This window comes from Salmo trutta, chromosome 1 (assembly GCF_901001165.1).
Source record: "Salmo trutta chromosome 1, fSalTru1.1, whole genome shotgun sequence".
Taxonomy (NCBI): Eukaryota; Metazoa; Chordata; class Actinopteri; order Salmoniformes; family Salmonidae; genus Salmo; species Salmo trutta.
Window position 1 is genome coordinate 67,923,439 of NC_042957.1, and position 25,283 is coordinate 67,948,721.

Genomic DNA, 25,283 nt, shown 5'->3' on the forward strand with positions numbered 1-25,283 from the left:
TTTCGGAGGAGTGCCAATATGGCCGATGTGTCTTCGAAGCCTCTCATTGGCCAATACAAAGCATCCACAATCCAGAGTTTATATGCACATCACTGATCCTACCCTGCAATTAGATAATGAAGCCATTGTAATTCATGAGCGAATAACACTTTCGACTGGTAAAGTGTGTGGGATTTATATTATATGAACAGTAAAAAAGTGATATGAAGTGCTTGAACAGGATTGTGTTAATAGTGTAGTTTGACAACAAAAACAGAGCTGTTTAAACTGACAATTTCTACAAGTATTTCTATAAGTATGTTATTCAAAATCTTAAATGATCTCCCAACATACAACACTTCAATTTATAAGTTCATGAAACACTTTTCCAAATGCACAGCAGAATACAAAAACAGGCACAACTCCGTAAAAGCAACTATAAAACATACTGATACACATTTACACTAAAACAAACTCCCGTTTTTATATTACTGTCTAAATGCATATTGAACAGGTGATTAGTATTTCAGCACTCTTCAAAGGGATCCATGATGAACCTCACTCCAGGTCCCAAGAGGGAATTGATCCGCAGATTTCTGGTCATTAACATTAGTAGCAATTGAGGGGTCATATTCATTAGGGCACACCGTAGCAAAACATTTTTCAATGGAATAAGAAAAAAAACTTGCCTTCTAATTCGACAAGCTCAGGTAGTCAGTCCCTCCTTGTGTCAGATTTCTTCCATTCGGTACCTAATGAATATGACCCAAGTTAGGATCACATTAACCCAGCTAATAATTGCTTTCATACTGTTATCAAGCCTCAAAATGGGCAACCTGAATGTCCTTAAACCCCCTATTTGAGAAACACCAGTGCACTTCTCTCTAGTTCAAGGGAAGTCCTCTGCTAGGTATTGTAGAGTGGCCTTGGGAAGGCCCAGGTGAATGGCATCCAGGTAGTGGAGGAACCTAAGGTGGGGGGAGAAATACATTCTCAAACTTTAGTCAAATTGTTTAGATAAGTGACAAGCATACTGTAGCATGTTCCTAGATGGCCTTTAGTGCAGCACACAGGGTTACTAGAATACATTACCAATTGTAAGTCACTCTGGATAGAAGTGTCTGCTAAATGACTAAAATGTGATGTAAATTCATATACAGTTGAAGTTGGAAGTTTACATACACCTTAGCCAAATACATTTAAACTCAGTTTTTCACAATTCCTGACATTTAATCCGAGTAAAAATTCCCTGTCTTAGGTCAGTTAGGATCACCACTTTATTTTAAGAATGTGAAATGTCAGAATAATAGTAGAGAGAATGATTTATTTCAGCTTTTATTTCTTTCATCACATTCCAAGTGGGTCAGAAGTTTACATACACTCAATTAGTATTTGGTAGCATTGCCTTTAAAATTGTTTAACTTGAGTCAAACGTTTTGGGTAGACTTCCACAAGCTTCCCACAATAAGTTGAGTGAATTCTGGCCCATTCCTCCTGACAGAGCTGGTGTAACAGTCAGGTTTGTAGGCCTCCTTGCTCGCACACGCTTTTTCAGTTCTCACCACACATTTTCTATAGGGTTGAGGTCAGGACTTTGTGATTGCCACTCCAATACCTTGACTTTGTTGTCCTTAAGCCTTTTTGCCTCAACTTCGAAAGTATGCTTGGGGTCATTGTCCATTTGGAAGACCCATTTGCGACCAAGCTTTAACTTCCAGACTGATGTCTTGAGATGTTGCTTCAATATATCCACATAATTTTCCTGCCTCATGATGCCATCTATTTTGTGAAGGGCACCAGTCCCTCCTGCATCAAAGCACCCCCACAACATGATGCTGCCACCCCCGTGCTTCACAGTTGGGATGGTGTTCTTCGGCTTGCAAGCCTCCCCCTTTTTCCTCCAAACATTACATGGTCATTATGGCCAAACAGTTCTATTTTTGTTTCATCAGACCAGAGGACATTTCTCCAAAAAGTACGATCTTTGTCCCCATGTACAGTTGCAAACCGTAGTCTGACTTTATTATGGCGGTTTTGGAGCAGTGACTTCTTCCTTGCTGAGCGGCCTTTCAGGTTATGTCGATCTAGTACTCGTTTTACTGTGGATATAGATCCTTTTGTACCCGTTTCCTCCAGCATCTTCACAAGGTGCTTTGCTGTTGTTCTGGGATTGATTTGCACTTGTTGCACCAAAGTACATTCATCTATAGGAGATGAAGCGGTACCTGAGCGGTATGATGGCTGCGTGGTCCCATGGTGTTTATACTTGCGTACTATTGTTTGTACAGATGAACGTGGTACCTTCAGGCGTTTGGAAGTTGCTCCCAAGGATGAACCAGACTTGGAGGTCTCCAATTTTTTTTCTTGGGTCTTGGCTGATTTCCCCATGATGTCAAGCAAATAGGCAATGAGTTTGAAGGTAGGCCTTGAAACACATCCACAGGTACACCTCCAATTGAATCAAATGATGTCAATTAGCCTATCAGAAGCTTCTAAAGCCATGACATCATTTTGGGGAATTTTCCAAGTTGTTTAAAGGCACAGTCAACTTAGTGCATGTAAACTTCTGACCCACAGGAATTGTGAAACAGTGAATTATAAGTGAAATAATCTGTCTGTAAATGATTGTTGGAAAAATTACTTGTGTCATGCACAAAGTAGATGTCCTAACTGACTTGCCAAAACTATAGTTTGTTAACAAGAAATTTGTGGAGAGGTTGAAAAACAAGTTTTATTGACTCCAACCTAAGTGTATGTAAACTTCCGACTTCAACTGTATATTTATCCTATACACAACCTCACACCCCAGACTTTTATAGACACGAGCTACAGAGAAAGCCATTCTGGGGGTGATTAGAAATGCACTAACCCACATCCTATCCATAGACTAACATTTAACTTATTATTTTTTTTAAATTACTTTATTTAGCTAGACAAGTCCGTTAAGGACAATTTCGTATTTACAATGACGGCCTACCCCGACCAATGCTGGGCCAATTGTGCGCCGGCCTATGGGACTCCCAATCACAGCCGGATGTGATACGGCCTGGGTTTGAACCAGGGACTGTAGTGACGCCTCTTCCACTGAGATGCAGTGCCTTAGACCGCTGCGCCACTCAGGAGCCCCAAACAGACAGCCTTCTACCCATTTCCACCCTCAGCTTAACTTCTCTTGGGTAGGGGGCAGTATTTTGACGTCCGGATGAAAAGCGTGCCCGTAGTAAACTGCCTGCTACTCAGGCCCAGAAGGTAGGATATGCATATTATTAGTAGATTTGGATAGAAAACTCTGAAGTTTCTAAAACTGTTTGAATGATGTCTGCGTGTATAACAGAACTCATATGGCAGGCAAAAACCTGAAGAAAAAAAATCCAACCAGGAAGTGTGGAAATCTGAGGTTTGTAGTTTTTCAAGTGATTGCCTCTCTCATACACAGTGTCAATGGGGTCATTTTGCACTTCCTAAGGCTTCCACTAGATGTGCAACGCTACCCATCCAACCTGACAAAGCTTGAGGATCTGCAGAGAAGAATGGGAGAAACTCCCCAAATACAGGTGTGCCAAGCGTGTATCACTAAGAAGACTTGAGGCTGTAATCGCTGCCAAAAGGTTCTTCAACAAAGTACTGAGTAAAGGGTCTGAATACTTATGTAAAGGTTTATTTAGTTGTATACATTTGTAAAAAAACATTTTTTGCTTGATCATTATGGGGTATTGTGTGTGGATTGATGAGGGGAAAATATTTTTTTCATACATTTTAGAATAAGGCTGTAACCTAACAAAATGTGGGAAAAGTCAAGGGGTCTGAATACTTTCCCAAAGGCATTGTATATATATCAAGGATTTAATAGTATTGGTTAGGCTGTCTTGTACACAGTATACAGACAAAAACTAGAAAGTATGTAATTATCAATCTATACAGAATGGAGTGCAGTTTAGTCACTAGGTATCAATCTATACAGAATGGAGTGCAGCTTAGTGATAAGATAATTATCTAATAAAGGTAAATGAATCAATAAACCATGATGAATTATTAGTCATACAGCAGGTTTAATGAATAATCAATGTAATGATCAATGTAGGGATCGATTAGTCTGATTAGTTCCGGAAAGTCCAGGAACCACTGGAGAGGGAAAGAAATGTGTGTATGCAATTAGTATAGAGAGATAGAGAAGCAGATGGTCAAGGGAGTAAAACCTCAGAGAGTTCCTAACCTTGAAGGAACTGGCTGAGCCAGGTGATAAACAGTGTGAGAAGTTTATGGGGGTTGCAGGTCACCAACGGATTGTGTGTAAATGCATGTGCGTAAGTAAGCAAGAACTATATAATGACTGTTTTGTTATCCTGACGCCAGAACGTTCTCTGAATAAAGCTACAGAAACCTTTTGCAGAAAGCTGAGTCCTTGCCTAATTATTATAACCCATTGTCTTACAAACCTTGGGCATTAGTCAAGGCGAATTGATTATTATCATCATCAAGATATAAAATTCTTATAACACTTAGTCACTAGGTATCAATCTATACAGAATGGAGAGCAGCTTAGTCTCTAGGTATCAATCTATACAGAATGAGAGATTTGGGGTGGTTCAGAGCTGGGCGTCCCCCTAACACCCTGTTTAACTCTAATCCTGATTTCCACATCCATAACCTTTAATCTCTCACCTCCATTTAACCTTACCCCTAACCTCTGCACCTATAAGCCCTGACCCCTCACCTGCGTTTAACTTTGAACTTCTCCTTGAGCGTCTCTGATCGGCAGATGGTCCGTAGGAAGGGAAGGAAGTCCAGGGCTGCAGCAGCTCTGTTACCCAGTGTCCCTGCCACTAGGCTGGGTAGAATGTCCATCACCTTCCTCCTCCTCTGGAGAACCCTGGAGGAACAACAGAAGCAGCAAACAGGATAAGTTAGATTCCTTAAAATGCATTTAATGATGACTTCTGATGTAAAAAGGGGCTTAATACATAAATGTGTTCAATTTATTACCAAATTAAACTTTTCTTTGAAATGTTGAATACTAAAATTATACTCACTGATCAAATAAATTAATACATGAATACAATATTTTAAATATAAATTATAAATTCAGAAAACTTTTTATAGTAAGCAATACCCTGCCAACTGATCATTAGAAGCCATACAGTGAAGGACAAACAGACAAGAAGACTCACTTTGGTTCACAGGGGCTGTTCTGGGTGAGTCTGAAGCCCTGTCTGTGCGGGACCACAGGGAGTGTGAGCTCGTTCACAGCCTCCTTCCCCAGTTCCCCCTCTAGACCCTGAGCTTTACCCCATGCCTCCTCCACTCCAGCCCTGCACCTCTGGAAGCTCAGAGCCTCCACAGCAGCCTGGATCTCCCCCGCTCTCTCCCCCTCCACCCAGCTCCCTCCATGGCACTCCTCCCTGGGCTCGTCATTCATCCCGTCTTTAGTCTCAGCTCTCAGGCCGAATGTCCTGTGTGTGTGTCTGGCGCCACCTACAGGTGAGGTGTGGAGGCAAAGGGAGGAGTCCAGGAGGGACATGTGGTCGAGGAACTCTGCCAGGGAGCCCAGGCAGTGGGACACAGGCTCACTCTTCATCCTCTGCTCCGGGGTGAGCGGCACCCTCATCCTCACCGGGGCAGGGGCCTTCTCCTTTACCTCTTCTTCTCTAGCTTTCACAGATTCTAATTCAACCTTGTTGCTGGTAGAATCGTCCTGACTATCCTCCCCTTCCGTCTGTGTCTGAGGGGGGTTGGGAGGTGGTTTAGTGTGGAGGGAGAGGAAGGCGTCGTCGGTATCAGAGTCTGAGTGAAAGGGGTCCAGGTCCTCTCGGGTACCCAGCTGCTTCTTCTTTTTCATTCTAGCGGGCACCTTCACCGGGCTCCCGTCTGTCTCTGACCCCTCTGCCAACTGCTGGAGCCTGGGGTGGGGCAGTGGGTCAACCTCAGTCTGAGGTGGTAGTGGTGGATCAATCTCTGACTTTATACTATTCATACTAGTGGCTACTTCCTGTGGCTCAGCGCTGGACTCTTCCTGTGTCCGGTTGCTCACTTCCTGTGGCCGCCTGTGGGTTGTGACAGTGAGGTGTGAGTTGGGTAGGGGAAGCAGGGCCTCCATGTTGGAGTAGAGCAGGTCCATTCCTCTCCTCTTGCTGGTGGTCAGCAGCTCCCAGCAACCTGGCTCCACTGTGGACTGGCTCTGAGGAGACAATAGATTAATACTTCCACACTAACTTACAGATAATAAAGTGACTCTGAGAAGGTGGTTTGACATAGGGATTGTAATTATGAGAGCTCATACCACAAGAGACCGGTCAAAAATTATCTTGAGTGTCCTCTTAAGACAACAAGGAGGAAAGAGATGGACTTTTGACAACCAACCTTGAACAGATCCTGCATGTCCCTCTCTGGCTCCATGTTCAGCAGCCCCAGCATGCTCTCTGTGCAGCCTGTGTCACAGGGGGGCAGGGGTCCTGCTGGGGTCACCCCCTTACTCACCCTTGAGCCACCTGCAGTTTCCTCTGTATTTGGCTGGAGATGTGTCGCTGAATATGCAACATAAAAACAACATTTATCACCATCAGTATTACTTGGCAGCGTTGTTTATACAGTTATTTAGTGAACATTACTCTGTCCTCACCTGTGGGGGCTGAGTCTGGGAGGGGACGGGATAGCTTCCGCCCCCCTGTGGAGCGGCTCCAGAACTGCAGGTGCAGAAGGCTCTGGCGGATGTCACAACCGTTCAGGTGGAGCAGAGAGGAGACGTCGCGGGCGTCCGTACGCATGTTCTCAGCCAGGCACAGCAGCTGCAGGTAGCTCCCCACATTCACCTGTATAGGAGAAAGAGGTGTTACCACCACACACACTCATGTACCTGTATGAAGGAGTTACACACTAACATACGCAAATTACAATACAAGTTTCCTATTATAAAATGAACATTCTTCCTGTGCAACTAGAAAGCATGCTTAAAATATACCTTCAACGTTATTCTGTTGAGTACATGACAAGAAGCCAAAAAAAAGCACCAAAAAAATTGGTTTTCTTACCACTGAGGGGGTTTTGAAATGGATCTCCTCAAAGTAGCCATCAAACATGGTACTGAAGGTGGGATCTAGAAGAGAGAAACAGGTTCAACTCACAGTGCATTCCACCTTCTGGTCTGTGCTATTCATTTGACACAGTGTACAAACATACAACCATGATCCACAACTTAGTCTTCCACCATGAAATGTGGATTGCTCTCCCACTCACCACTGGTGGTGAGGATCACTGGTCTCTTGGTGGTGGTCATGAACGTTTTGATGGCAGCCAGGAACCCAGAGTCGTCGTCGAAGACGACATCCACCTCCTCAAAGAGAATGAGTGACGTGGCTGTCTTCTTGCTCTGCTCTTCACTGGAGGAGGAGTCCTTGGTGATGGCTGCTGCCCCGTTCTGAGGCTCTTCAGTCTTACTGGAACTCTCCTTGGCTTTACTGGTCTTCTTGGGAACAGCTGGAAGAGTATAACACTGATATTTAGTTCTGACGTGTGTATGCAGACTAGATTTGGGTTTATCCAAAATAGTAACTGAGGGGAATAAAGCTTCCCTGCTGTGTTTAATTTAGGACCTAGACTGTTTAACACCTGACTGACAAACCTCAAGCTAGGGAGGAAGAAGGACAAGGAATTCATTCTAACCGGTTGGTTGCTTCTGGTCTTGGCTGGCACTGGCAAGTTCCTTGTTGGTGGGACCAGGTCGGCCCATTTTGAAGAAGTTGGCCAGGGAGGTGGGGGCCAGGCCTCCCCTCTTGGCTCCACGGGGAGACTGGGGGGGCTTCCTGGGGGAGGACACTACCCTTCGAGGAGAGTACACTTTCCCTGGGAGATGGACAACAGAATCAACACCTGTCAACCTGGATCTTTAGGAATCCTACTTTATACACTATGGGTCACATAACTCAAGAAACTGGCGGCAGGTAGCATAGCGGTTAAGACGGTTGGGCCAGTAACCGAAAGGTTGCTGGTTTGAATCCCAAGCCGACTAGGTGAACAATCTGTCTATGAATCTTTGGGCAAGGCATTTCATTCGAATTACTCCTGCCCTAATTGCTCCTGTAAGTCGCTCTGGATAAGAGCGTCTGCTAAATGACTTACATGTAAGTGTAAAATGAAACTGGCATGTAACCTGAAGATAGCATAGATTTAGGCCGATTTTATCGTGTCAAACTGTCTGGGGCGGGAGGTAGCCCAGTGGTTAGAGCGTTGGACTTGTAACCCAAAGGTTGTGAGATTGAAACCCCGAGCTGACAAGGTAAAAATCTGTCGTTCTGCCCCTGAACAAGGCAGTTAACCCACTGTTCCTAGGCCGTCATTGTAAATAAGAATTGGATCTTAACTGACTTGCCTAGTTAAATAAAAGGTCAAATAAAAAATAAAATCTACTTTCTATCAAAGCAGTCCTAAGATATTATTTTGTTCAAAGAAACACTGGGCTACAAGAAGAAAGGCAAACCTCTTCTAAACTTACGTGGTGAGGATCCAGGCCTGGCGGTGGAGCTGCTGAAGTAGCACGGCTTATGGGCGTTGACCCCTTGGATGTCCACCTGGTGGGACTGGGTGGCCTCCCTAAGCTGGGACAGGATCTGACGGCCGCTCCGCTGGGACGACGCGTTCACCTCAAACACCTGGAGAAGGGTGACACAGGTTAGACTTCCTGCCTTCAAAGTAGCATACATAACTGTCTGTGTAATATATTAGCTAAGACAGAGATGTTAAAAGATTTGAGGGCACCCAGCAAAATCCCACCCTGCAGAATCCCACCCTGCAGAATCCCACCCTGCAGAATCCCACCCTGCATCCCTCTAAAGCTAAGCAGGGTAGGTCCTGGTCGGTCCCTGGATGGGAAACCAGATGCTGCTGGAAGTGGTGTCGGAGGACCAGTAGGAACCACGCTTTCCTTTGCCTAGTTAAATAAAAAATGTCCTCTGGTCTAAATATCCCAATGCCCCAGGGTGCAGTCTTTCGGATGGGACGTTAAACGGGTGCCCTGACTCTCTGTGGTCACTAAAGATCCTATGGCACTTAACGTAAGAGTAGAGGTGTTAACCCTAGTGTCCTGGCTAAATTCCCAATCTAGTCCTCATACCATGGCCACCTAATCATCCCCAGTTTACAATTGGCTCATTCATCCCCCTCCTCTCCCCTAACTATTCCCCAGGTCATTGCTGTAAATTACAATGTGTTCTTAGTCAGCTTACTTGGTAAAACAAGGTACAAATATATGGACTCTTTTCAAATCAAATTGTATCTCACATGTGTAGACTAACAGTGAAATGCTTAGTTATGGGACCTTCCCAACAATGCAGAGAGAAAAAATTATAGAAAGACAAAAATGATGAATAAAATACACAATGAGTACTGAAAACTTGGCTATGAACGCGGGGTACCAGTACCCAGCCGATGTGCAGGGACACAAGCAATGTTCCCTCTATTTTTTTCGTCACAGAGCAAATTTCAGGTCTGCTGAGCACAAACTTGAACATTTTGAAAATGCTGTGCAACTTCCAGCATGCATTTACTGTCAACACTGAGTAGGCTGTGGCTATTTGATCATAATGTAGGCCTACCAGAGTGGTCCACCACCAAAAAAATGCATCCCATAACATTTTAACATGGAAACAGCTGTTCTATCATTCAGGCTACAGTAGCAGACAATGTGTGGTGCTCAATGTAGGCCTACATTATATGAAACTTTTGAAAAAAACATGCAGGGCTTGATAACCTGTTTATCCACTTGTCCTTCAGATAAGGTGACTGAAACTGTTGTGTTTGATGCAAGAAACCACTTGGGAGCTGCGTGCAGGCTTAGAGGGAACAAGGTACTGTAATTGAGGTAAATAAACAGGGCAAAAAAAGAAACGTCCCTTATTCAGGACCCTGTCTTTCAAAGATAATTCATAAAAACCCAAATAACTTCACAGATCTTCATTGTAAAGGGTTTAAACACTGTTCCCCATGCTTGTTCAATTAACATAATTAATGAACATGCACCTGTAGAACGGTCGTTAAGACACTAACAGCTTACAGATGGTAGGCAATTAAGGTCAGAGTTATGAAAACTTACGACACTAAAGAGGCCTTTCTACTTACTCTGAAAAACACCAAAAGAAAGATGCCCAGGGTGCCTGCTCATCTGCGTGAACGTGCCTTAGGCATGCTGCAAGGAGGCATGAGGACAGCAGATGTGGCCAAGGCAATAAATTGCAATGTCCATACTGTAAGACACCCAAGACAGCACTACAGGGAGACAGGACGTCCTCGCAGTGGCAGACCACGTGTAACAACACCTGCACAGGATCGGTGCATCCGAACATCACACCTGATGTACAGAATGGCAACAACAACTGCCCGAGTTACACCAGGAATGCACAATCCCTCCATCAGTGCTCAGACTGTCCGCAATAGGCTGAGAGAGGCTGGACTGAGGGCTTGTAGGCCTGTTGTAAGGCAGGTCCTCACCAGACATCACCAGCAACAATGTCGCCTATGGGCACAAACCCACCGTCGCTGCACCAGACAGGACTGGCAAAAAGTGCTCTTTACTTACGAGTCGCGGTTTTGTCTCACCAGGGGTGGCGGTCAGATTCGCGTTTGTCGTCGAAGGAATGAGCATTACACCGAGGCCTGTACTCTGGAGCGGGATCGATTTGGGGGTGGAGGGCGGTGTGTCACAGCATCATCAGACTGAGCTTGTTGTCATTACAGGCAATCTCAACGCTGTGCGTTACAGGGAAGACATCCTCCTCCATGACCCTCCAGCATGACAATGCCGCCCAGCCATACTGCTCGTTCTGTGCGTGAATTCCTGCAAGACAGGAATGTCAGTGTTGTGCCATGGCCAGCGAAGACCCCGGATCTCAATCCCATTGAGCACGTCTGGGACCTGTTGGATCGGAGGGTGGGGGCCAGGGACATTCCCCCCAGAAATGTCCAGGAACTTGCAGATGCCTTGGTGGAAGAGTGGGGTAACATCTCACAGCAAGAACTGGCAAATCTGGTTCGGTCCATGAGGAGGAAATGCACTGCAGTACTTAATGCAGCTGGTGGCCACACCAGATAGTGACTGCTACTTCTGATTTTGACCCCCCCCTTTGTTCAGGGACACATATCCACTTCTGTTAGTCACATGTCTGTGGAACTTGTTCAGCTTATGTCTCAGTTGTTGAATCTTGTTATGTTCATACAAATATTTACACATGTTAAGTTTGCTGAAAATAAACGCAGTTGACAGTAAGAGGACGTTTATTTTTTTGCTGAGTTGATGTACATATGGGTATAGTGACTAGTCCACAAGATCGATAAACAGTAGCAGCAGAGCATGTGATGAGTCAAAAGAGTTAGTGCACTTATTCGGAGCGTGTAAATTAGCTAGAAAGATGTGTCGGCATATAGTAATTGTCTCTGGCCCCTCCCAGTTAGGGGGAGCGATGAGCTCTACAGCAGAGTCTCACAACTCAATTGCTGGTTGAAAAATGTTGTTTTCTGCCCCTCCCAAAAGATAGAATTTGTAATTGGCCCTCTTTCTGGGACTCAGCCACAAACGGGATCAAGCCTGGCCTGCTGAGGAGTGACAGACTCCATCCTAGCTGGAGGGGTGCTCTCATCTATCAACATACACAGGGTTCTAGCTCCCCAATGAGATAGGGTGCAGGCCAGGCAGCAGGCTGTTAACCAGCTTTGTGGAGTCTACCACTAGCACAGTCAGTGTAGTCAGCTCAGCTATCCCCATTGAGACCGTGTCTGTGCCTCAATCTAGGTTGAGCAACACTAAACATGATGGTGTTCACCTTAGCAAACCGGAATAAAGACCTCCTCCATTCCTGTCATTATCCATTCCTGTCATTATTGAAAGAGATTGTAATATCTCACATCTCAAAATAGGGATACTTAACCTCTCTTGGGTAGGGGGCAGTATTTTCACGTCCGGATAAAAAAAACGTACCCGATTTAATCTGGTTATTACTCCTGCCCAGAAACTAGAATATGCATATAATTGTTTGATTTGGATAGAAAACGCCCTAAAGTTTCTAAAACTGTTTGAATGGTGTCTGTGAGAACAACAGAACTCATATGGCAGGCCAAAACCTGAGAAGATTCTATACAGGAAGTGCCCTCTCTGACCATTTCTTGGCCTTCTATAGCCTCTTTATCGAAAATAGAGGATCTCTGCTGTAACGTGAAATTTTCTAAGGCTCCCATAGGCTCTCAGAAGGCGCCAGAACGGGGAATGATGACTCTGCAGTCCCTGGCTGAAAAACAGTAGCGCATTTGGATAGTGGTCGATCTGAGAACAATGACACGGTGCGCATGAAGACACCATTTTCTTCTTTCAGTCTTTGAACGAAAACAACGTCTCCCGGTCGGAATATTATCGCTATTTTACAAGAAAAAAATCGCATAAAAATTGATTTTAAATAGCGTTTGACATGCTTCGAAGTACGGTAATGGAATATTTAAAAAAATGTTGTCACGACATGCGTCCGCGCGCCACCGTTCGGATAGGGACCTGAAAGCACGGACAAAACAGAGGATATTTGAACATAACTATGGATTATTTTGAACCAAAACAGCATTTGTGGTTGAAGTAGAAGTCCTGGGAGTGCATTCTGACGAAGAACAGCAAAGGTAATCCAATTTCTCTTATAGTAATTCTGAGTTTAGTGAACGCCAAACTTGGTGGGTGTCAAATTAGCTAGCCCGTGATGGCGAGCTATCTACTCAGAATATTGCAAAATGTGCTTTTGCCGAAAAGCTATTTTAAAATCTGACACCGCGATTGCATAAAGGAGTTCTGTATCTATAATTCTTAAAATAATTGTTATGTTTTTTGTGAACGTTTATCGTGAGTAATTTAGTAAATTCACCGGAAGTTTTCGGTATGTTTGCTAGTTCTGAACGTCACATGCTTATGTAAAAAGCTGGTTTTTGATATAAATATGAACTTGATTGAACAAAACATGCATGTATTGTATAACATAATGTCCTAGGAGTGTCATCTGATGAAGATCATCAAAGGTTAGTGCTGCATTTAGCTGTGGTTTTGGTTTTTGTGACATATGCTAGCTTGAAAAATGGATGTGTGATTATTTCTGGCTGGGTACTCTCCTGACATAATCTAATGTTTTGCTTTTGTTGTAAAGGCTTTTTGAAATCGGACAATGTGGTTAGATTAACGAGAGTCTTGTCTTTAAAATGGTGTAAAATAGTCAGATGTTTGAGAAATTGAAGTTATAGCATTTTTAAGGTTTTTGAATATCGCGCCACTCGATTCCACTGGCTGTTGACCCACATACCCGAGAGAGGTTAATGTTAGAGCCCTCACTTCCAAGGCAGTCATAGTCAATTAACTAATCACTGATCATAATCTTGATGTGATTGGCCTGACTGAAACATGTCTCAAGCCTGATGAATTTACTGTGTTAAATGAGGCCTCTCCTCCTGGTTACACTAGTGACCATATCCCCCACGCATCCCGCAAAGGCGGATATGTTGCTACTCAATCACTTTTTATTGCTATGGTTAACAGGCCTCCTGGGCTATATACAGCGTTCCTCACGGAGTTCCCTGAATTCCTATTGGACCTTGTAGTCATGGCAGATAATATTCTAATTTTGGGTGACTTTAAATTGTCCTGAGTCTGCACAGAACTGCCAGGACTTAGGATCAAATGGAGACACTCAAGTTGTTTAATCCTGTGTCTCCTGACACTGCCTGGTAGAGAGGTCCTGGATGGCAGGAAGCTTGGCCCCAGTGATGTACTGGGCCGTACGCACTACCCTCTGTAGTGCCTTGAGGTCAGAGGCCAAGCAGTTGCCATACCAGGCAGTGATGCAACCAGTCAAGATGCCCTCGATGGTGCAGAAGTAAAGAGCTACTTCCTGTGTTTGGACCTCCTATGTTGAACATAATAAATGGCTTCCTATCCACCGGATGTGTACCAAACTCACTAAAAGTGGCAGTAATAAAAGCCTCTCTTGAAAAAGCCAAACCTTGACCCAGAAAATGTAAAAAACTAAAATTGGTCTATATCGAATCTCTCATTCTTCTCAAACATTTTTGAAAAAGCTGTTGCGTAGCAACTCACTGCCTTCCTGAAGATAAAAAATTATACGAAATGTATCAGTCTGGCCATTTACCACTCGTGAAGGTGGTAAATGACCTTTTAAATGCCGTCAGACTAAGGCTTTGCATAGGCTCTCGTGCTCCCAGACCTTAATGCTGCTTTTGACACCATCGATCACCACCTTTTTTTGGAGAGATTGTAAACCCTAATTTGTCTAGGAGCAAAGATCTTATCGTTCGGAAAGATATCAGTTCGTCTCTGTGGATGGTTTGTCCTCTGAAAAATCAATTGTAAGTTTCAGTGTTCCTCAAGGTTCTGTTTTAGGACCACTATTGTTTTCAGTATATATATATATATATATTACCTCTTGATGATGTCATTCGGAAACACAATGTCAACTTTCACTGCTATGCGGATGACTCACAACTGTACATTTCGATAAAACATGGTGAAGCCCCAAAATTCCCTAACCTGGAAGCCTGTGTTTCAGACATAAGGAAGTGGGTGGCGGCAAATGTTTTACTTTCAAACTCAGACAAAACAGAGATGCTAGTTCTCGGTCCCAAGAAACAAAGATCTGCTGTTATACAGTTGTCTCAAATAAAACTGAAGGACCTCGGCGTTACTGGGGACCCTGATCTCTTTTGACGAACATATCAATACTACCTCAAGGAAAGATTTTTCCCATCTTCGTAACATTGCAAAAATCAGAAACTTTTTTTGTCCAAAAATGCAGAAAATCTAATCCATGCATTTGTCACTTTTAGATTAGACTACTGCAATGCAGTACTCACCAGCTTCCCGGATAAAGCACAAAATAAAACTTCAATTAGTGCTAAATACAGCTGCTAGAATCTTGACTAGAACCCCAAATTTGATCATATTCCTCCAGTGCTAGCCTTTACACAGGCTTCCTGTTAAGGCCAGGGCTGATTTCAAGGTTTTACTGCTAACCTCTTTCCAGTTCTCTATCCAAAAATCTCAAACTGGAAACACTCATCTCCCTCACTAGCTTTAAGCAGGCTTCCTGTCAGAGCAGCTCACAGATCACTGCACCTGTACATAGCCCATCTATAATTTAGCCCAAACAACTACCCCTTCCCCTACTGTATTTATTTATTTTGCTCCTTTGCACCCCATTATCTCTATTTCTACTTTGCACTTTCTTCTACTACAAATCTACCATTCCAGTGTTTTACTTGCTATATTGTATTTACTTTGCCACGATGGACTTTTTTGCCTTTACCTCCCTTATCTCACCTCATTTGCTCACATTGTACATAGACTTATTTTTCTACTGTATATTTGTTTTACTCCATGTGTAACTCTGTGTTGTTGTATGTAACTGCTTTGCTTTATCTTGGCCAGGTCGCAATTGTAAATGAGAACTTGTTCTCAACTTGCCTACCTGGTTAAATAAAGGGGAGATAAAAATAAATAAAATAAAAACCTACAAAGCATTACATGGGCTTGCTCCTACCCATCTCTCAGATTTGGTCCTGCTGTACATACCTACACGTACACTACGGTCACAAGACGCAGGCCTCCTTATTGTCCCTAGAATTTCAAAGTGAAGAGCTGGAGGTAGGGCTTTCTAATATAGAGCTCCATTTTTACGGAATAGTCTGTCTATCCATGTGAGAGATGCAGACTCAGTCTCGACCTTTAGGTCTTTACTGAAGACTCAACTCTTCAGTGGGTCCTAGGATTGAGTGTAGTCTGGCCCAGGGATGCAAAGGTGAACGGCAAGGCACCGGACCGACCTTGCTGTCTCTGCCTGGCCAGCTCCCCTCTACACTGGGATTCTGTGCCTCTGACCATATTACGGGGGCTGAGTCAGTGGCTTACTATTGCTCTTCCATGCCGTCCCTAGGAGGGGTGCGTCACATGAGTGGGTTGAGTCACTGATGTGATCGTCCTGTCCGGTTTTCCAGTTTGCGCCCCCTCTGGCTCGTGTGGTGGGGAGATCTTCGTGGGCTATACTCAGCCTTGTCTCAGGGTAGTAAGTTGGTGGTTTGTTGATATCCCTCTAGTGGTGTGGGTGCTGTGTTTGGCAAAGTGGGTGTGGTTATATCCTGCCTGGTTGGTCCTGTCCGGGGGTATCGTCGGACGGGGCCACAGTGTCCCGACCCACCCGTCTCAGCCTCCAGTATCTATGCTGCAATAGTCTATGTCCTGGGGGGCTAGGGTCAGTCTTATATCTGGTGTATTCTCCTGTCTTATCTGGTGTCCTGTGTGAATTTAATTCTCTCTTTCCAGCTCTCCCTCCCGGAGGACCTGAGCCCTAGGATCATGCCTCAGGACTACCTGGCCTGATGGCACCTGGCTCTCCCCAGTCCACCTGGTTGTGCTGCTGCTCCAGTTTCAACTGTTCTGCCTGCGGCTATGGAACCCTGACCTGTTCACTGGACGTGCTACCTTGTCCCGGACCTGCTGTTTTCGACTCGCTCGCTCTCTACCGCACCTGCTGTCTCAACCTCTGAATGCTCGGCTATGAAAAGCCAACTGACATTTACTCCTGAGGTGCTGACCTGTTGCACTCCACAACCACTGTAATTATTAGATACTACTGCACTGTTGGAGCTAGGAACACAAGCATTTCGCTACACCCACAATAACATTTGCTAAATGTGTGTACGCGACCAATAAAATGTTATTTGATTTATTATTTGACCCTGCTGGTCCTCTATGAAAGTTTGAACAGCTTGAAGAACAACCTGGCCTTAATGGCCACGTACTCGTATAATTTCCACCCGGCGCAGGCATTAGAGGACTGGCCACCCCTCATAACCTGGTTTCTCTCTAGGTTTCTTCCTAGGTTCCTGCCTTTCTAGGGAGTTTTTCCTAGCCACCGTGCTTCTACATCTGCATTACTTGCTGTTTGGGGTTTTAGGCTGGGATTCTGTATAGCACTTTGACATCTGCTGATGTAAAAAGGGCTTTATAAATACATTTGATTGATTGAGAGTGTAAAATAAGTACATTCAAATTCGTATGCAGAAACATCATGATAAAAATCTGCTTTTTAATAGAGACCAGTGGGTCACAAAGCATAAAAGGTTGGTGACCGCTGTGTTAGGCAAGTGGAGTAAAGCGTGAACAGACCTTAAAGCCGAGTTCCTGGGCGCAGGCGTAGACGGCAGCCGTCTTGCCGACCCCCGTGGGACCAGTGATCAGCAGCGTGTTACACATAAAGTCTTCCCCCTCCTGAGAGTCCCCGTCTTCAGTGTCCCATGAGTCTGTGTGGCAAAGAGGGGAACATCAGGCTGCTTTAGGTTTACTCTGTGGTAACTTTGAAAAAAAGTTACTTTTATATAGGATGATGTAACTATTTCAAAGGAGGGAAAAATGTGTTCGTGCTCAAACAGTCATACTGCTATCTGAAAATACAAGAGCAAAATCTTAGAATAGAGGGCTCCACCATTTTTTCCAAGGTGACCATCTCTTACCATTGCTGTCATCCTCCCGTTTCTTTTCCTTCTGTTTTTTCCTCTCTTCCCGGTCAGCTCTGAACTTCCATTCCCTCAGCCAACTGCAAACGGATTGGTTTAATGTAAAATGTCATGATAAATTCATTGAATTAATGGCATGTAATACACAAGGACTTTCAATAAAGCTCATAAAGCCATTGATTCATACCTTTTACATACACAAAAGTATGTGGACAACCATTAAAATTTGTGGATTCGGCTATTTCAGCCACACCGTCGCTGACAGGTGTATAAAATCGAGCACACAACCATGCAATCTTCATAGATAAACATTGGCAGCTGAATGGCCTTAATGAAGAGCTCAGTGACTTTCAACGCGGCAGCGTCACAGGATGCCACCTTTCCAACAAGTCAGTTCGTGAAATTTCTGCCCTGCTAGAGCTGCCCCGGTCAACTCTAAGTGCTGTTATTGTTAAGTGGAAACGTCTAGGGGCAACAACGGCTCAGCCGCGAAGTGGTAGGCCACACAAGCTCACAGAACGGGACCGCCGAGTGCTGAAGTGCGTAAAAATCATCTGTCCTCAGTTGCAACACTCACTCCCGAGTTCCAAACTGCTTCTGGAAGCAACGTCAGCACAAGAACTGTTCGTCGGGAGCTTTATGAAAATGGGTTTCATGGCCAAGCAGCCTAAGATGATCATAACGCTACAGCAAATCTTAACGCTACAGCAAACAATGACATTCTAGACGATTCTGTGCTTCCAACTTTGTAGCAACAGTTTGGGGAAAGCCTGTTCCTGTTTCAGCATGCCCCGTGCACAAAGCGAAGTCCACACAGAAATGTTTTGTCGAGATTGGTGTGGAAGAACTTGAGTGGCCTGCACAGACACCTTTGGGAGGAATTGGATTGCCGACTGCGAGCTAGGCCTAACATCAGTGCCCAACCTCACTAATGCTCATGGCTGAATGAAAAGCAAGTCCCCGCAGCAATGTTCCAACATCTAGTGGAAAGCCTTCCCAGAAGAGTGGAGGCTATTTTGCAGCAAAGGTGGGACCAACTCCATATTAATGCCCATGATTTTGGAACGAGATGTTTGACGAGCAGGTGTCCACATACTTTTGGTCATGTACTGTATATCTGTAATACCTGTGTAGAGCCAGCAGGGTGCCTAGTACACCTAGCTACTGAGCTATTCAGTTGAGTCATTCAGTAGATACACAATCCCTTACCTGTGCAGCCTCCTGACTGAGGCAGTGTTGCCTATGACGTCATTGGAGTGCTGTGGTTGGTACTTCTCTGTCCACAACACATCCTCTTTTACGAAGTCTGGTGGAATAAAAAAAAGCAGTTACTAGTTGTAATGTTATGAAAAGGAAGCACATTTAAGCATCTAACTGAAAGACCATGTTTCAGCTACCACAGATACTACAAGATATGAGGTTTTACAGAGAAATACTTTTCTTATTTGCCCTCTTACCATCTTTGACAGAGTTGCTAGCCAGTGGCGAGTCCTCCAGGAGTAACACAGGGTCCTTTTGGGAGGGGAGTGGTGTTTTCATCTCCTCGTTCTCCTGTTGCTTGCGCCTCCTCCCTCGCCCTCCCCTCCTGGGTGGCTTAGGTTCGGGGGAGATGGTGTCCCCGTCGATCACAATGATCTTCTCCTCTGACCTCCTGGACCTCTGCTTCTTGGCCACCTTTCCCACGGCCCCCTCACCCTCTTCCACTCTCTTCCTCTTTCCCCCCACAGGCTCTGTCGATGCTGGGGCACTGCTGGCGAGTTTGGTACCGGGGTCTGCCTCTGAAGCTGTGCATTGCTGGAGGTGGTCCGTCCGCCTCTCCAGGAAGCGTGTGAGAAACCGCTGGACGGGGAAAGGAGGGTTGGATGCACTGATCTCCCCCATTAGGAGCTTACAAATGGGCTCAGAGAAATCTTCTCGCCAGCCAGACCCCTGTTCAGAACAAATGATTCAGTTATCTAAAGTTGATTAACAAACAAAACTACACTAGTAAATATTACATGGAATATTACCAGTGAAATATGAAATGTGTAAAATAATATTACAACATACCCTTTCAGTGTGGGCTCTGGAGGCTGGCTCAGTCTTACAGCAAGTGGAACTATCGAGGGATGGAAGCTGGTTTGATGGTTGACATCGAAGCTCCTTCAGGAAGTGTAAGCGAGGAGAAACAGGCCATGGTAGACTCCAGAGGGGACACTCTGTCAAAGGGCCAAGAAAAACGTAATTAGATGGAGAACAGAGGGAACACTTGAACAGGAAGCGCAGTGAAAAGGCTGTTTCCAGTTCAAATCCCAGTTACGGCACACAAATTACTTACCGTAATTTCCGGACTATTGAGCGCACCTGAATATAAGCCGCACCCACTGAATTTAAAAAAAAAAAATATTATTTTGAACATAAATAAGCCGCACATGTCTATAAGCCGCAGGTGCCTACCGGTACATTGAAACAAATTAACTTTACACAGGCTTTAACGAAACACGGCTTGTAAGAAAAATAAATAGGCTTTAACGAAACACGGCTTGTAACAAAAATAAAAAATTTGCAGTAAGCTTTAGTTGTCTTTTTGCACTGAGTCAATTCCTCACGCTGCTGTTTCCAACGTCTTATCATCGACTCATTAAGACTAAGCTCCCGTGCAGCAGCTCTATTTCCTTTTCCAACAACCAGATCAATCGCCTTCAACTTGAAAGCTGCATCATATGCATTTCTCCGTGTCTTTGCCATGATGAGGGTGACAAAATGACTACCGTAATCAGAATGATGGGAAGTTTGAGAGCGCTCGATTTAATCTAAACAGTAAACAAAAAAGTTGTTTGACCTTAACACGTTCGGCAATTTCATTGGTCTAATGAAAGCTTCACGCCGCCAAAAAACTGAGCACGTCACAGAATGTGTTTTTTGGAGAAAAAAAAAATTGAAAGTGGGAAAAATCCATATATTAGCCACGTCATTGTTTAAGCCGCGAGGTTCAAAGCGTGGGAAAAAAGTGGCGGCTTATAGTCCGGAAATTACGGTAATAAAAATCTCAGTGCAGTGCACACTCATTATCTATCAGTTGCTTAAGATTTACGTGAGTAAAAATGGCCATTCAAAAAATCTACACATCAGTGTGTTGCACCCTTTATGCTTTATAAAAACCAATAAGTACACTTGGATGGAAGGGACAGAAATAGCAAGGAGAAAACACACACCCTGTGACATCTGCAGCACGTGCACTACAGGCTGGAAGGAGGAGCAGGAGACTGCGTAGGCCTCATTGGTGGCAACGGTTTTGGCCATCTGCTTCTTGAAGGACTCTGGGAGGCCACTCTTCAGGAAGTCTCTGCGGGCTCGGAACGGTTCATCACCCTGAGAGTTCTCTGAATCATCACGGCTAGAAGGGGGTAAGAGGCACAATAGGGGTGGAAGGTCAAAGGTCTTGTTGAGGTCTGCAAAAATGTTGAATATACACCAAACGGTGTTATTGGTAATAAGCTGCAAGTCTGTAATAAGCTTACCTGCGATCATCAAAGATGGATATGACTGATGTCCTCGGTGCTTTTTTCCCAAGGAACATGGGAGCCACTTTGGAAGTTAAAAAAATTCACAAAACATTAAATGTTAGTGTCCTTCTATACATACATACATACATACATACATACATACATACATACATACATACATATACCAAAAATAAATAAAATCATAATCATACAGCAATTGGTGCTCAGCCCATATAAGACAAGATTTCATCAAGTATGTGTGCACAAAATACAAATGACATTTAACAAATATAATGCTTTAAACAATGAAATGCTTAATTAACAATCATAACAAAGTACGGCTTTCACCTTGTCACGCTACACAAATAATACACTTCCCCTTCCCCTCCAGGCTTTGAAAATAAATTGTGCAATGTCAAAAATCTCCTTTCTAAAAAAATAACTACAGCCTGTGTACGTCCTGTAGCCAGAACACCTCAGGGTGAGCTAATTATAGATTCTTTCTATAATCATGTTACGACTTATATCAACAACAGTGATACAGTACCTGCTGGATTATTGGCCTCCTTGCTGGCAGGTGCTTTTTTCCCCAATACATCATTTAGACTGCGTTTCTGAGCTTTGCCCTTCTCCTTGGCAGTCGGAGCAGAGCCATCCTGGCTACCCTCCACACCAACCACTGAGTCCTGCACAAACAGTGGTTCGCAAAAATAAAGGGTTAGCGGGTTATCTATGAAACAATGCCTTTCTGTACTTGTGCTTCGTCTCACAGTTGGAGAAATGGACAGGAAGCAAGACAGTCAGGTTGATTGAAAAGTACATGCATCATCTCTAATATGACAATTGTTATCAATGGAGCATGAATTGTACAGTACAACTGAGCGAGAGTAGAACATTTTCTCCCAAGTAAGGAAAAACCTACAATCTTTAACTGAAATGTCATTAGGACTGTAGTGTACCTCATCACTGTAGCTCTTCTTGACTGAGAACTGGCTCCGGGAGGAGCGTCGTAAAGACCTCTGACCCTCCTTGTCCACGGCTGCCTTTTTACTATGCTGCATCTCCCGGGCTTTCTCCACCAACTTCTTCGCCTTTTTTCTCTTTTTGGATGCATTGGATTCCTGATCAAGAGGATTCAAATGGGTTTAAGAAGAAAAACTACAAGTTAAAGGAAAGTGTGTGCTGAATTATAACTGCTAATTCAAAACATCGGTTTCATATTCCAACTGATAAAAACAGAGGCTATAATTACCTTAGTAGCTAGAGGACTCAAGATCTCAATATCACTTCCACCCTCAGACTTTGATGCAGAGCTCAGGAATACAACTCTGGTAAATTTCATCCTGAAGGTTCAAGGTAACGATAAAGTGATAATTGTTTATGCAAAGGCAGTAAAAACAGCAAAAACAAATGAAATGCCCAACATTTACATTTTCAAACATATACAATGCAAACTAGATATTACAAAGTCAGCATGAAGCTAAAGCACTACTGTCTGTAGTAATGTATCGTCCTGCCTTTAAAGCAGTGTCCAGACTAGGGACAGGCCTCCATTGTGGACGAGTCAATCTATGTCCAAACCTATTGCCTCTCTGTTACTGACCAACAGGATGCACAAGCGAGACAATTAAAAACTATGCTTAAAGACATCTTGGCCATCCCTCACCTGATGGGACTTCCTGTCTTGTCTGGTGGACAGACCATCTGTGCTCTGAACACCCTGTGTCTGGACTTGTCTGACTTCGGGGTGGACATCTGGACCGGGCAGTCCTCTGTGACTGCTGCAACATCTTTCACCCTTTCTTTTTTTGTTTTCCTCACTGGGGTTACTGGATCAACAACAGGTGTCTGCCTGCGAGGGGCTTCTCTGGTGGACCTCCTGACTGTTGTTGGTGTGGAGGTGGTAGGCTCTGCTTCAGGTTTAGCATCAGTGTTGGACTCCCCTTTGGGTTTAGAATCAGTCTCCACAGCGTCAATCTCCACGGGAACATGGTCTTCTTGTGCCGCAGGTGAGGGAACTGACTCCTGCTCCAAGGCCTTCTTCCTCCCTCTTCTCTGCGTTTTTTTCTTAGCTGCATTTTTACCTTGCTGCTCCTCTGTTGGGGCAGCAGAGTGGTTCTCCTCAGCAGCCTCCCCCAAGGCCTTGTCCACAGGCTGTTTCCCAGGGCCCTTGCCGGGCTTGGCTGGCTGCTTGAAAGCATTCATGAACTGCTTCCGCTTAGTCTGGCTGCACTTGGGAGTGGATGATTCAGAGTCAACGACACTGAGCTCCAGGTCCTCCTCCTGCAGGACCACGTTGGACTTCCTTTTGGGGGCAGGCAGCTCTGGTCTAGACTGGGGACGAGGAGAGGAAGCGGTCTTCACCACTACAGGTGCTAGGCTCCCCTCTTTTTCCCTGGAGAAGATGGAGGCCATATTTTTCTCTGCAACCAGGACTGGCTCATGGCCAGGGGAAATGGTGTGCACCTCAGCTTGGATGGTGAGGGTTCGAGGAGATATCTGCAGGGGACAAAGCTCATTGGCTTTGGGTACATCCAACGTGTCTTCTGGCTCGACTCCGCTTTTCTCCCCCACTTTCTCCTCTCCCTGGCCCTGAGTCTGCAGGAAGTCCTCAAAGGAGATGGTGACGGTGCTCCCGTTCAACTGAGACGCCTCACCCACGTTCACCTCTAAGCTTGCATTACACAAAGAGAGCTCAGCCTCCTGGACCTCAGGCACATCCTCCTCCGTTTCCTTATCCTCCTCCTGCAGCTGCTGCTTGGCTTTAGCCTTACTGACAGTCACCTTGTCTTTTCTAGGTATTTTAGAACCGTCGCAACTTTCCTTTTTGTTTGCAGGAGCCCTTTTTTTAGAGTCCACCTTGGGATGATTGTCTTTTTGAGCCTTCTCAGGACATGCCGCGCCAGGGTCATTCTTACCACAGGTGTCTCCAGCCATGCCAGCATCAGCACTGAACTGGGCCAGCAGGGCAGCTGTGTCACTACCCAGGAAGCCACAGCTGCTGCTCAATACGTTGCCCTCTGACCCCTCACCGTCTCCTGGCCCCTCTAAGACCACACACTCCTCCGTCTCAGTGGAACCTGCATCAGCATCAGTCTCCTGTAACTGCCAGGCAACTTTGATGGGCTTCCTGCCCTGTTTCTGAGGGGGCTTGGCTGGCAACCTCACAGGGCTGTCTAGGCTGGCTGGTGATTTAGAGGGCTGGGGCCCCAGGCGGTTCTCCTTAGTCTGCTCTGGGGTACTACCTTTCTCTCTAACTGGTGTGGTCTTCTGGCTGAAGTAATCCATGATGTTGTTGGACCTGGGTGGGGAGAAGGGTTTCTCCATCTCCATGGGCTTGACCACAGGGGAAAAGTAGTTTGTGATCATCTTGACAGGAGGAGCATGGGCATCTTTGTGTGATCTCTTGCATGGCTGTAAAACAAGGTGAGATGATTACGCTCCCAATTATTAAAACTATGCAATTAAAAAAATGTATCCAATGCGTTGACACAGGCTTCTGTAGACAGATGAAATTTGTTTGGACATACCTGAGTTTCAAAATCTTCAATGACAGATGCCATAGCAACGACACCAGCCATAATTTCACTGACCTAAAATAATTAAATGGTTTTAGTTGCAGTGACTAACTAGTTGGTGCATTCTGGTTCAGTTAAGTACTTTGGTAACTTACCTACTAACTAGTAGTAGTCAGTTAACCAGAAAAGCAGCAACTGTATAGATATAACTAGCTAGTTAAGTGACAGGTCAATGGTGAATGTGGTAACGTTTGTAAGCTAAAACAAAAGAACACAACTTACCAGCTCTTCTCCTTGATCCCTCTAGAAGACACAACCTCTAAGCTACGCTAACTGTCATTGTGTGGCAAAGTTGATAGCTTGCTATCTAACTGTCTGTCTGTCTGTCTACGGAAATAAATATCTTAATATAATATCTAGCATAATATCTAGCTAGCTAGCTATATCCGACTATTGTTTGATGGCATGGCTAACGTTAGTTAGTTGGAAAATAGTCGGCTAGCAAGCTGCCCAAAACGCGTAACGAAACTACAACGAAGTTTTAACATGTAACTGCAAAGTAAATTCTAGATATTAACGACGAATTACACACATATATATGCAATAATTCCGTATATTGGGTACACTGGTAGTTTGGCTTCAGTTTTCCAAAAATCCCGCGTGACTCGTCTAGCCCAAAGGGCGCCAAATTGACTTGCGCTTCGGCGTCACCAACTCCACCACTCACAGTGGCAGAACATGTACACGTCACGAACAGTTGTTGATGTTT

General features: G+C 44.7%; 1 protein-coding gene across 1 annotated transcript; it reads right to left on the reverse strand.

Moving 5' to 3' along the window:
- Positions 1-322: 322 nt before the first annotated feature.
- LOC115206073 (ATPase family AAA domain-containing protein 5) lies at positions 323-25,215 on the reverse strand. The gene is made up of 22 exons (XM_029772650.1): positions 24,797-25,215; positions 24,527-24,589; positions 22,663-24,410; positions 22,249-22,339; positions 21,956-22,117; positions 21,544-21,682; positions 21,012-21,078; positions 20,706-20,887; positions 19,561-19,709; positions 18,969-19,440; positions 18,721-18,817; positions 17,509-17,591; positions 17,165-17,298; positions 8,465-8,621; positions 7,636-7,815; positions 7,210-7,449; positions 7,005-7,069; positions 6,596-6,785; positions 6,337-6,500; positions 5,148-6,154; positions 4,694-4,849; positions 323-947 (listed from the first exon to the last, which is right to left on the reverse strand). The coding sequence occupies exons 2-22, from the start codon at positions 24,575-24,577 to the stop codon at positions 869-871; spliced, it is 5,613 nt and encodes a 1,870-aa protein (XP_029628510.1). The 5' UTR covers positions 24,578-24,589; positions 24,797-25,215; the 3' UTR covers positions 323-868.
- Positions 25,216-25,283: the final 68 nt, after the last annotated feature.

What these genes read in the sequence shown, in the direction of transcription:
- LOC115206073 (XM_029772650.1), bottom strand. Translation starts at nt 24,577, where the DNA reads ATGGCTGGTGTCGTTGCTATGGCATCTGTCATTGAAGATTTTGAAACT. An exon ending in AAGACAGGAAGTCCCATCAG is followed by an intron (nt 22,340 to 22,662) that starts GTGAGGGATGGC and finishes TTGAACCTTCAG; the next exon opens with GATGAAATTTACCAGAGTTG. An exon ending in AGACCAGAAGCAACCAACCG is followed by an intron (nt 7,450 to 7,635) that starts GTTAGAATGAAT and finishes ATACTCTTCCAG; the next exon opens with CTGTTCCCAAGAAGACCAGT.